The sequence below is a fragment of the Rissa tridactyla genome, chromosome 1, assembly GCF_028500815.1.
Source record: "Rissa tridactyla isolate bRisTri1 chromosome 1, bRisTri1.patW.cur.20221130, whole genome shotgun sequence".
Taxonomy (NCBI): Eukaryota; Metazoa; Chordata; class Aves; order Charadriiformes; family Laridae; genus Rissa; species Rissa tridactyla.
In genome coordinates, this window is record NC_071466.1 from 136,971,764 (window position 1) to 136,985,146 (window position 13,383).

Below are 13,383 nucleotides of genomic sequence, written 5' to 3' on the forward strand. Positions count from 1 at the left end.
AGTGAAGAAATACATTTAAAAAAAAGAAAGGCGGGGGGTGGAAAAGAATAAAGCTGCTGAGAAAGGAAAAGCCACACCTCATAGTATCTGCTGCTACAGAGCTTGCATTATGTATGTGGGTAATGAGGTACATATAGGCAGCAAGGGCTGTTGTACCTTACTGGTGTGATTTATAGTTGCCTATTGATACTTGTTTGCTTTACAGTTGTAAAGCGTGTAAACTTTTCTTGTGCAAAGGTAAATGTTAAGTGTATGAGCTAAGGAGGCTTTTGGTTAAGGTACTGTCTTGTAACAATGTGAAATGGTTTAAAAATTGTAAATACCTGCTCACTGTCTCTGAAATCTTACTGCTTCTGTCTCTACCTGGACTTGTGCAAAGCATTTGACACTCTCCAATTTGAGAGATATGGATTTCACAGATGGTCCACTTGGTAGATAAGGAATTTGCTAGATGGCCGCACTCAAAAAGTTGCAGTCAACGGCTTGATGTCCAAGTGGCAACCAGTGACGAGTCATGTTCCTCAGGCATCAGTACTGGGACCAGTGCTGTTTAACATTTTTGTTGGCGAGGTGGACAGTGGGATTGGGTGCACCCTCAGCAAGTTTGCCAATAGCACCAAGCTGTGTGGTGCCGTTGACACACTAGAGGGAAGAGACGCCATCCAGAGGGACCTTGACAGGCTAAAGAGGTGGGCCTGAGCAAACATCATGAAGTTCAGTAAAGCCAAGTGCAAGGTCCTGCACCTGGGTTGAGGCAATCCCAAGCACACATACAGGCTGGGCGGAGAATGGATTGAGAGCAGCCCTGAGGAGAAGGACTTGGGGGTATTGGTGGATGAGAAGCTCAACATGAGCCAGAATGTGCATTCGCAGGCCAGAAAGCCAGACGCATCAAAAGAAGCACGGCCAGCAGGTTGAGAGTGGTGATTCTGCCCCTCTACACTGCTCTCATAAGACCCCACCTGGAGTACTGTGTCCAGCTCGGGAGTCCTTGCACAGGAAAGACATGGACCTGTTGGGGCGAGTCCAGAGGGGGGCTACAAAGATGATCAGGGAGCTGGAGCACCTCTGCTATGAAGACAGGCTGAGAGAGTTGGGGTTGTTCAGCCTGGAGAAGGGAAGGCTCTGGGGAGACCTTATAGTGGCCTTCCAGTACCTGAAGGGGGCCTACAGGAAGGATGGGGAGGGACTCTTTATCAGGGAGTGTAGTGATAGGACAAGGGGTAACGGTTTTAAACTGAAAGAGGTAGATTTAGATTAGATATGAAGAAGAAATTCTTTACTGTGAGGGTGGTGAGACACTGGAACAGGTTTCACAGAGATGTTGATGTCCCATCCCTGGAAGTGTTCACGGTCAGGTTGGATGGAGCTTGAGCAACCTGGTCTAGTGGGAGGTGTCTCTGCCCATGGCAGGGGGGTTGGAACTAGATGATCTTCAAAGCCTCTTCCACCTGTAACCATTATATGATTCTATGAAATACAGTTCAGGTATTCTTACTTTTTAACAGGACAGTTACCAATGTATTCAGAGGCTACTTTTGTGCTTCCTACACCTGTGTGAGGGGAAAAAAAAATAATAGAGCTTTAGGACCTATACTGATTTGTTGTCTTCAAGGAGCATAGGAAGGAGCAAAGAATGGATATAATAGTATTTAATTACTGAACGCTGTAGCTGGTTATTTGAATTAAGTTATATTGATTATATGGATTCAAAAATATTATACTATTGGTAAGCAAATGTCTCTTTGTCCTGCACCAGAGAAGGCAGGAATAGTTGCTGTGACCTATGTCTGAGCCTTTGCAAGGCTCCTTGCAGTTTGCGTACCACACCTTGTGCGGAATCATCTTGCAGTCACAGTCTGGTTCTTGAGCAATATGTGGTGTTCCAAATTATGCCATACACTCTTAAGGTAACTTCTCTAAATGCTGGATTGTCATTATAAGCATGCATCAACATAGCCTGGGAGAAAAAAATAGTTCTCTGGCTGAATAAATAATATGCAAATAAAATTGTGTGTCTCATACCTAACCAAAATGCTGCATCTATGATCCCAATCCTATTTACCCAAGAATAATGTAAATTCTCGCAGCCAAAGTTCATTTGACCACAGAACTTTACAGAATTCCTGCGGATAACAAATTGGTGTCTTGCAGGCGGTGTTTGTGTCTTTAAAGTGGGACGCTCCTACTGAATAAACTCAAAGAAAACATTTATACAGAAATAATTTTCTCAGCTAGTAATTTTCTGCATTTCTGCTTTTGGAAGCTACTGTGTTTTTGTTAAAATTTTATCCCTTATGGTTCTGTTTTGGTTTTTCCCCATGATTTTTTAGGGCACATATAACACTGACTGTAGAAAAGAAATTATTACAGTGTAATACATTATTGTTATTGTAGAAAGATGTCCTCATTTTATATAAATTTATTCTTGGCAGTTTAGAAGACCCACAAAGAGCCTGAGGTGCTGAGTTCCTGTCTTCTGTTTAGATCGTCGTTTTTTTGTTCTTACGCTGTCCTTCATAAGCCGTTTTCAGAAATGTAATTTTCATTTACAGGAAGCACTGGTTACAATTCGTCTTCTTGATGTTCTTTGTGAAATGACATCAAACAATGGACAGCTAGAGCATTTACAGGCTTTGCCTGGTTTGCTTGAAACAGCCATAGGTGAGTGAAAACCCACAAGGTTTAACTGTTGGCTTGCTCCAAATCACGTTACTCTGTGAATGAAAACATGTTTTTCACAACTGGTGGTAATTATGATTCTGACCTTTTAATAAAATAAGTAAATAGGAGATCGAGTTAATCTACATTTTCAAATATTTGATTTGTTCCTGGAATTTTTCTGCTTCTCTAGTTGCTCTGTTGGTTCCTATTACCCAACAGAGCCTTGATTCAACTGTCAGCAATGCGCTATTTATACAGTAAGAGTTGTGCAAAGGACAGCTGCTTCTTATGTTCTTCCACTGGCTGAATGTACATGGAATAATTGCCTTAAAAAGTAGAAAAAGGACTTTTCCATGCCTGTTTCTTCTGTTTCCCAAATTCCTGAAAACTTGAAACTAAGTACAGTTTGAATGTTCTTAACCAAATTCAGTGACTTTATAGGTCAGTTTAAAAGAAGCTTTCTTCTGCTAAGAAACAAGAAGCGAAGGGCTTTACACACAAAAAAATTAAGCCAGGGTGGTCCAGAGAGACCCTATATACCTGCGGAGGAAATACACATATACTGACCTGTGCCTTCCTAGATCTTATCACTTTCTGAGACAACTGATGTATGCCACCATATTCTGAGAAAATCGTAAAAGTTCATGGATTTTAAAGATAAATATGTAATATTCTGGCTTAAAAAAATGAAAAAGAAAAAGGCTGAAGTAGCTGTTAACTATGAGATGTGCAGAGAGTCCTTGCTGTAAGAAAAAAAACCACAAACAAACAAAACCCCAACAAACCCTTTATTTTTGAATTTTTGATGACAGGTTCATAGTTTTATTGCTTATAGTAAAATGACTACCAACAAGATCTATTTTGTGCGTGTGTTTTGAGGAAACTCAAAGGTATGCATTGTATCATCTGAATGCTTGTATAAGTCTTTCAACTTAAATGAGAATTTTGAGGAGTTGCAGATCACTAGTTTAGAAGCTGGTAGGCCAGTCGTCCTTGCTCTAGCTGTGCGCAGACTGACTTTCCTCTGCAGCCGTCTCCAGGCTAATGAAAAGGCATTTTGGAAGAGCTGCTCTTTGGGATAATGAGAGAATGGCAGACAGAGGTGCCCTTTAGCTGAGAACATGGGTGACATCCCAGGAGCGGTTGCTGTGTTGTGTTTCACTGCGCTGTGATGTGCAGTGTTTGAGAGGAGCACTGTTCTCTCTGTGTTAGCATAACGCATGGAAAACGGCTGCTTTTCTTTCACCTTTTCCTGGACTTCTCTTTCCAGGTAGGTGCATTGCTTATTGCATTTTTGTCTGCACTGTAATAAAATTTTGAGGAGTTTTATTTACTTTTTTTTGTGGGTCTTTTTGTTTTATTTTTTGTTTTTAATCCTTTTCTTCAGGAGTCCCTCTTAAGGGCAGGCAGAAGGTTTGGGAAGACCATGGAATTCCCTCTTACATGTCTGTGGTGTGGGAGAATACTAAGTCTATAAGGCAAGGAAGCACACAAAATGAATGCCACAAGAAGGATGTGAGACTGCCCATTTTTATGAGTTTACAAAAGCAAACAAATTTCTATTAATGAGATTGTGTTTAAAAGCTCTTTTGTGATGACAATTTTTAGGGGCAATTAGGAGATTGATTGGTTTTTCTTAGTTCAAAATATGAACAAATATAAGTGGTCGCTCTAATACGGAAGGCCTTTAGGCCACACTATAATTTTGTATTTTAAAAATACTACCAAAAATATAGTTACCTCTTTATCAGCACAGAGGTTTGTGTTTTGTTTTTTTTTTTCTTCTCCTGCATAAGCCACCTGGGAGTGAAACTGTGATATAAGGACCTGTGAAGTTTTCTCTAATTTAAATCAGGAAATCTAGTGCCCATTGCACTATAGATGTTGTCACATCTGGAGCAGAGGTAGCATAGGGTTTAATTACTGCCCTGTGCTATAACCTGGTTTTGCTATATCTTTACTGTTCCAATGTAAGTTGCATGAAGCATCTTGGGGACAATTGCATGCCAAGCCAATTATCAGTATTGCAGATTGCTTAGAGGAGAAAGACTTGCTTAGTTTTTAAATATAGGCACAGCCTTTAGTGACTCAGCTAGTATAGACTCTCAGGGGTTCACATGATTTCAACTTTGCTTCTGGGTGTGGTCTCTTTGTGGAATGTTGTTTTCACAGATTTCAGTTTCCCTTCGCCCTGACTTCTTTCTAGAGCATTGTAGAAAAAAATCCTAGTTGCTGTAAATTAGCATTTACTATACAGGAACATTAGTATTTCTCAGTTGACGAGATTATGGCACTGAAGGATTTGTAAAGGTGTGTCAAGGGGCTAGTTGTACTCGAAATCTTTTCTCGTACTACAGAGCTAGGAACAGACTGGAGAATAGCGGAGGAAAAAAAAAGCAGTTCTTTAATTAGTATGTGTTGCTGTGACAAATTTGAAGTAAAGGAAGTTTTCTAAAAAAACTTGATTTTAGAAATATATTTACAGTATCAGAATCATCAACAGCCTACAGATTCTGACTCTTCACGTAGAGACTGATAGCACCAACCTTCAGACTTCGTGTCTGAACTATGTAAGTGTGTATAAAGGATGCAAAAACACCTTCTGACCTGGAGATGGCCTTTTATGGTTATACTAGCACAAATTAAGAAATGAAGAAAACTTTCAAAGTTCTTTTGACAGATTGGTGAATATCTGAAATTGTTGATTAACTATTACTACTAATTGTTAGGTTCAAGCTCTGTGCAAAGTGATACTAATTTTCATGTGCTAATTAATCAAAATATTTTTGTTTTTTGTAGATACCCTGAGATTAACTCATCTTGCTGGGAAGCAGGCTGTAAATATTTTCACTGCTACACATGCTATGACAGGGCAGGAAGAAATTTCACATCCAGCTGTGGGTTTTAAATCTCATCTCATTCGTTTGATTGGAAATTTGTGTTACAAAAATAAGGAAAACCAAGACAAGGTAAGTTCATGCATTTTTCTGGCAGAACTCTAACATGCGACCAGATGTATATGCCTGACCAGGGCTTTACTGGTGAAAATATATTGTTGATGTACAAATAGAGATTAGAATTGGTCATGTAACGGAGGTACTTTTTTTTTTTTTAGTGTCTTTGAGCTACTGTAACAGGTATGCTAACTTTTTAATAACAACGTGGTGTGTTCCTGTCTGCGTTTTACTTCAGTCCTAAAGAATGCAAGCCAGTACCTAATTCCTTTATTATTTTCACATTTGCATTTTCTTTGAAAAGCAAAAGTCTGAGACGAAACCTCAACTTCACTTTGAAGGGAAATGAATGGGAATTGTTGCATGAACTTAATTTTAAATCCTTGAATTAGTTTCTAATGCTTTCTCCCTCCCCCTCCTTAAATTTTGCCATGCTACTTTAAAAATGTAGGTCTGCTTCCATCAAATCACTTTGAACCCTTTATCTTTAGAATTTCTGTATGAAAAATTAGGTTTGTTTCCACTTGAGGAAAAAGAGGAAACAGCAGCATGTTTTTAAATCCGAAACCTTTTTTTCTTAGAGTGATAAAAGATGTGGCTTTCCTCCAGGACTTGTTAGACTAACCTAATATCAGCAAGAAAAGCAGTCATGAAATAATGTTGTCTTAAGGTTCATCTGAGCACTTCCAAAAATCAAGTAGGTTACTTTTCTCATTTGGCCTTGACAACCGTGTGTAGTGTGTTACAGTAGCCTCAGCTTATGAAAGGTTTCTGTTTCTCTAGTTCTTCCCTGTGAGTTTCTTGTTGCAGAGAAACCCTCTGTTGATTCCTGTACCTTCCTTTTCTCTTAGAAGTGTCTTGCCTTACGGCAGCCTTGTCCTGGAAGGAAACGGTCTTGAGTAGCCATTGTTACTGATATTTGTTATTGAACGGGGAAATTTGGGATTGTTTTCCTTTCTTTACTTAATTAATTTGAATCAAAGTTTTCACCTGCTCTCAAGGAAGCAATTTATAGTCTGGAAACTGAAAAACATAGAAGAAAGGTTGTATTGAAGAGGGAGTAAAGGAGATAATGGAGTGTTTTTACTACTCTCGTGTTGTCAAATGAGGCCTATGCAGCAAGTACCAAAAATACAGTAATTAGTACTGGATGCTCTGCAGGAAGTTACATATGATGACATACTCGGAGACTAATTCTGCGTTGCCAAGGAGCTATTGAGACATTGAGTACTTCAAAATCAATCTCTGTTAGAAGCTTCTGTTTCCTAAATATTTTTGTTGTTGTTGTTTACTTCATTTTATAAAGATAATACATTCTTTTGTACCGATGCCATCAACTGCTGGTTTCAACTGCTACAGTATCTACCAAGTTAGACTTTTATAATGGCAGCAGGGCATTTTCATAGTGTCTGAGGGGAGTGCTTGCATTTCCTTGTTGTTTTTAATGCAGGGCAGAGGAATGGAAAATCTGAAGAATGCTACCCGCTTTGTCTGACAAATGCTAATAATATGGGCATATAGATGGGAAATACGGTAGTGATCCTCCCTTTCCCCATTCATATTACAGTATATAATAAAAGATTTTAATATTTCTGAAAAATATTACTAATCCTATTAATCACTCTTGCACAGTCTGGCTCTGACCCATTATGATGTAATATGTGTTTATGTAAGTGAAATACATTTTTGTGGAATACCTTATGATGGCGGAGGGGAGGGGGTTGCTTTCAGTTTGAAAGGGTTGATTTACTGCTTATTGTTCATTTGCACTGGGGTTTTCAAAGGCCCCTGGAGCAATTAGGCATGCAGGCTTAGTGTTTTCAATGGAAGCTGGGTATTAACTTGCCTTAAACTGCCTGCAAATATTATTGCTTTATGCTGTCTTGAAAATTACTTAGATTCTTGTGTGCGATATCATGGAACATTATTTAAGTGCCGTTGAAACTTTAGAAATGCCAATAGTATGATATCTTGTCTGTACCTTCAGTTTATTTCATACATTCAAATTGGTTCTAATAAATGCACTTGTCGTTTTAAGGCAGTTTCCGTACATAAACGCATGCTTGTGAGGGCAGGGCAAGCCGCCCATATCATTGCACAGATAAGAAAACTGAAGTTTTGAGATGGGAGTGAATTGTTCAAAGTGGTGCATGTGTCAGACCTAGAACTGAGTGCTGATGGGGTTAGTTCCTGGGTTCCCACGTCTCTTCAGAGTAGTATTTCACAGTATAGGACTTACTTTATATCCATTAATGGGTTTACACAGTTTGCTTTCTATATTCAATCAAAAGTAATTTTTAAAAACAAAAAAAAGATTTTTTTTTTTTTTTTTTAACATAATGAGCCAACTGACCAATGCATCTGAGAGACCTTGGGCTTTACCATTTACCCATTGCTTTTGGGTGATTTACCACGTGAATTGTAGGCACAAGCTGGGGAAGTGGCCTTCTCTTCAGTCCATTTAGTTGGTTGCCTGGCATTAGAGGGTTGCACATCACTTACCAAAGGTTCTTGAACAGCACTGTTAGTATTCTGACTCTTTGATAAACTGAGGCTTTCACGGTTGTTTTCTCTAATTTTTTTTCCTGTAATTTCTGGTCCCAGTAGAGCTCTTTTCCTGGTAATAGTGATAATGCATTAGAAAATGGAGCCTCTATTTTCTTATAATATAACCTTAGTGGTTGTTGTTGATCTGCCTGACTTGTTCTGAAAATGTAAGTAGTCTCAAAAGACTTGAGGCTCCAACAGTGACTTGGGCTAGGCCCTCCAAAGCGGACAGAGTTGCATCACTATCTTCAGGAGCTTCTTCAAGAGTTGAGTGATAACCTGCTTGTTCTCTGGGCGGTGGGTCTCAAGCCAGGCTACGCCTCACGCAGTGCATGTCTCCTGAAGTACGATGGTGCAGTCTTACTGCATGGGGCGCTGGTGACAGAGTTAAAGCAACAGCAAATACCTGGGGTGGGAGGATAATTGCTTGGTAAAGGCTGCTTCTCCATCTCTGTTCATGGTCTCCACCTGCTAGAAGAACAATAATTGCAGGGGATTAAGTGCACGGTTTTTTTGGCAGTGGTGAAAAATCTTGTAATGCTTTGGAACAGAGAAATGTCTTACTAGTACTTTATTACTTCTTCACTTTCTGTTTAAAACCATTCTTTGTTTTTGAAAAGCGTTCATTGGCTTGTACTCTGTTAGCATTAGGAATGCATTCTTTACATCATTTCTTTCTTGTAGTTTTATTTACACTATTGTGACAAGTTCTTAAGATATAAGGGAGTGGGCAGACATTCGAGCTGTAAACTGAGATGCAGTTATTAAAATGGGTCTTGCCAGGCTTTCTGCCCACTTACGTGTTTTGCAAGGCTGGATGGGTTGATATTGGTAAGAAAAGTGTCTGATAAAATGTTAATTTTGGACTGATAAGTGTTGGGTACATGCATGTCCTGAGTTGCACACACTTTTGCATGAAAAGGAGAAATGAACGGATAAAAGTGCTGTACTTATGACACCAAGTGTTGAGCTAGTTCTGTGTTGAATCTGGCAAGAGTCTGCAATGGATGTGCAGTTCTCCTGTTTTCTATCTCTGAGGAAGACCTGTCAAGAGTTACTGTCATACGTGTGAGACAGTCCTGTGGCTTGTACTTTGTTATGTCTCCTTCACAAAGATGCATTGTATGTTTTTATTAAATACATTTGAAGGAAGGAGGTGGGCTGTCAGGCTGAGCTAGGACTGGAGGTTTTGGGTGGTAGTTGTTGAATGAAGTTATCGGAAGGAAAATGTGAAAATTCTTCCATACTCGCCTCACCTTGTTTGACTTGCCTTCCAAACACCGCAGTTTTATCATCTAGACAGAATTTATACTGTTTTCTTGGGGGGAGGCTTTAGGCACTTATTTTCCACTATCACTTTTAAAACTATGAAGTTATGGATTCAATGCAACTCTTTCTGCTGCTTTAGTATAGTAAACTGTTTTAATAAAGAATAAAATTCATGAAAGAAACCTAATGAATGAAGTATAGAAGATATAATCCTTTATTGTGGAAATGAAACAAATACAAAATAGTCATAGCAATAATCTGCACCCCTAGTTCTTTGTTCATTTACAAGAACATGTACTGGAAGGTGAGATGACTAATCTCTGCCTTAGCGTGACAGCGCTGCTCTGCGCAACTTTACTACCTTTCCCTAAAACTGTTGTTTACGTTTTTGAGGTGTTTATGCAGTATGACTTGTTTAAAATACTTGATTTAATTGCAAGTGTGTGTCATCAGTACTTGAATAAGCAACGGAATGCTGTAGATCTTATTCTGCATTGTTTCCCTTCCTCTCTTGTAAAGAGAGGAATTACATAGACTTAATCACGTAACCTTGCTGGAAATAGAGAATTGAAAGGAAGAAGAAAGCTTGACAAAGTTTAATTGCAGTCTTTATTCACTATTCACTTTAGTTCACTGTTACCTCTGAGATCTAACGGGGAAGATCTGAATTGCTTGGGGGTTCTGTCCTGTGAAAACTATTCCTGAAGGATGCAACGTTGTCTGGAACAAGCTACATGCGAGACATGAGCTGTGTTCCTTGCAATGGGGGTGCAGCCAGCTGGCAGAACATGGGTGTGCTGAGATCATGCTGTACTGATCACTGCCTTTTGAGAGGCATCCTGAAGGGAAAAATTGTGACGTTTCTGAATGCAAAGTTAAGGCTCACTTAGTGAGAACAAAGCACTTAGCTTGGGTTTTGTGCTGTAATCCGGTTGCATTGGCTTTGCCGTCTTTAACTGTTTCTTGTTGCTGATAGGATAGGTAGTTTATTGCTACCTGCTTACTTTGTCTAGCAATACAGTTAGTGTGCTGGGACAGTTTGATACACGCTGAGAGATCTCTGTCCCCTGCAGAATAGAGAATACACATAAGTATATTTTTGAGATATCTCTTTCTTAATCAGCCTGCTAAAAGCAGAACTGATCCCCTCAGGTAAAGAACGCAGTCCATATCCTTATGCCAAGGACATTTTAGGTACTGGGGATGCTCATGGACCCAATGGTAGGATATTAATGTTGGCATGTGCGTGTTTCATTGGTAAAGTTGTTCTGTTGTTTATGTAGGAACAAAAAATTTTAAATACTGAGTTGTCTTTGGTACTGGCACCTTCTTACCTAAATGGAATCACTGTAATGAGGCGAACAATTTATGTGAGAAATTTTTTTACATGCCTGTTTTTTGTTTGAGGTAGTAGAAATGTTTCCTTTAATGCAATTATATTGGGTTTTGTCAATGGAGAGTTGAGAAAGGAAGTCTTCTGGGAGAAAAGGGGGGACGGGGAAGAAGCTTCTACAGTTAAAATTAATCTTAATAAATGTAGCAAGTAAAACATCTGGATACTGTTTAATGTAACTTGGATTTATTTTTATAGACGTCTAAGCTAAATTGTTTTATATGAGACTAGCTCCCTAATTTGAAAACTGTTCTGCCTGAAAAGTATGAACAAGATTTGACTTGTTTGGAATTCAGTTTTCCATTATTTTTTTTCACTGGGGCAGGGTGTGCAATGCATCCTGTTAGAATACAGTTAGAAAAAGGTGCCATCATCCATAGATCAAATTGTCACCGTTCAGCTCCTTGACTTAATCTTCTTGCTGTAGTGATTAGAAAATAGAAAATTTAAAACTAAAGACAAATACTTCGTTTTATTTAACAACTGGCTCTTTCTTCCCTATCATTTTCGGAAAGACTGTATGAGCTTATCTGTTCTTTTTCTTCAGGATTAGTTTAACTTTTTGAAGTAATTACATTCTTCCTGGCATGGCAGGATTTGGGGAAGATTATCCCACGTTTATCTGTATGTGCTGTTGAGAGAGGCAGGAGAGAAATAAACCACTTTGATTTCTTTATTAGAAACCCACATAATTGTGATTACTATGTTTTCCTGATTTTAAACATAAGCCTAAAATGGAAGAGATTGTTGGTTTAGAGTTGAACAAAAAAGGAGGATCCTTTGGGATCTGGATGCTCTGAATTGGTGAGCTCCTGCACCCCTAACTGTAAAGTTCTACATGGTTCCACTCTTTGGATGGGGCTACTCTGATGTTGTAGCTATCTGTATGTTTTAATGCTTTGCTAGATAAGGACAAAACATTCATGGTGTTGCAGGACTCAGGCCTTTAATTGGTGTCTAGCTATAGCACTGCAAAAAACACCAGTAAAACTTAAAATGGACTTTCTCACAGAAGTGTTTTAAAAGCCTAGGTTTTTCTGTGGAAATGAGATCTCTACCTAACTAGTATAGAGATACGTCAAGTTGAAAAGCGTCTGTGGTTCAAGAGTGGCTTTAGATCTGTTGCAACATATAACTGTCTTTATGTCCTGGTCCCATATGGATTTTATGTTAGTCTTCAGTTGTGTTGCAATCATGAATCCTTAAAGGGCCAAGATTTTCATGAAAGTGCTAGAGACTGTTAAACAAAAAAGAATCATGAGATCTCTAAGTGGTGGGACAATAAGAGCAATAAAGGGTTGGTGTGGAGTTTTTTTGCCCTGAGGTCAGAGATGCATGCCTAATGCAGTATTGTTTGTAAAGTGCTGAATTATTTTTACAACAATGTAATGTATTTGTTGTTACAGAATAATACAAAACTTTATTGTGTTGTGCTGCCCCTTTATAGGCAACGAGTTAATATTCCCTCTTGTCCTGCTCCTGTTCCCCCTTCTGCCCCACCAATTTTTGGCAATTGATACAGTTGATCCAGTCGTTCCTTGTGACTTGTCCGGTTTGACCAATTTCACTCGAAGCCTTGATCATACAACGCACAGAAAGTTTTCTCATTTTCTCTTGCAAGGAACTTAGATGCACTTAGTTATAGTGCATAAGCTATTTTTTTTCTTTAGGTTTTATTTTAAACAGCTTCCATTTGATATTTAAATTGCATACTACATAGAGACATCTTCATATATTGATTGCCTGGATATCCTCAATGATTACATGAAGGCTGACACACACACAATACCATACTTCCCTTCTAGTATATTATTGGCCTGCTACATGTGGAGGATTACCATAATTACCATCTAACAGATAAAGGGATATGAAGATCAATCTGTATATTATTATGTTCTCATGAATCATAGGCCGAGACTTTGACCAAACCTTGAATATACATAAATGTAAACTACATTGGCTTCTGCCAATGTGAAGATGTCTGTAGAATGATGATTTTATGCAACATACGTTTGCCAAAAGCAAGAACAGGACTTGGGCATTTTGGAGTAAAAGAAAGATTGTGGGAGGAGGATTATTCTTGTGAAGTTCATAGTGTTTTAAATTAAGATGTTGGATAGCTTTAGAAATTAAATTAATTGCTTTGATTTATAGTGGAGAGGGAAGATAGAAAAGGGTAAGATGACTAGATGTCTTCTAAGATTCAAAATTAAAACAAGCTGGTTCTGCATACATTTCCCAACAGTCAGTACCAACTTACAGGCTTGTTGGCCTCTGCCTGACTCGAACGATTTTTTGAACCCTATTTGGTGTTGAACCCTATTACCATTGTGGCGCAGCACAGGACTGTAGCCCTTTTTAAAGGAAAGCTCAGCACGCCGTTGTCAAACAGCCATTTCCAGACCTTTCTCAAACTCACAATAAGCACTTATGCGAAGTGTTGAAAGTGCATCTATAGCATTGATATTTAATATGCCTGTTTAAGATGAGCAGAGCGTGTAAAAATACTCATTTTAAGCCAGACTGAAATCTAAAAATAAGGTATTGATCTTTATA

The 13,383-nt window shown here is 38.7% G+C and overlaps 1 protein-coding gene across 2 annotated transcripts in view; it reads left to right on the plus strand.

Moving 5' to 3' along the window:
* ATXN10 (ataxin 10) overlaps positions 1–13,383 on the plus strand; it is a 108,088-nt gene that overhangs the window by 52,551 nt on the left and 42,154 nt on the right. The window contains exons 8-10 of one of the 2 annotated variants that reach the window (XR_008469626.1): positions 2,556–2,664; positions 5,464–5,633; positions 5,780–5,801. Coding sequence is in view for 1 of the 2 variants with exons in the window: in XM_054222937.1 (XP_054078912.1) it covers positions 2,556–2,664; positions 5,464–5,633 (279 nt within the window). In the remaining variant the exon portion in view is untranslated. The remainder of the gene's footprint in view (positions 1–2,555; positions 2,665–5,463; positions 5,634–5,779; positions 5,802–13,383) is intronic. The other variant, XM_054222937.1, reaches the window with a different exon arrangement.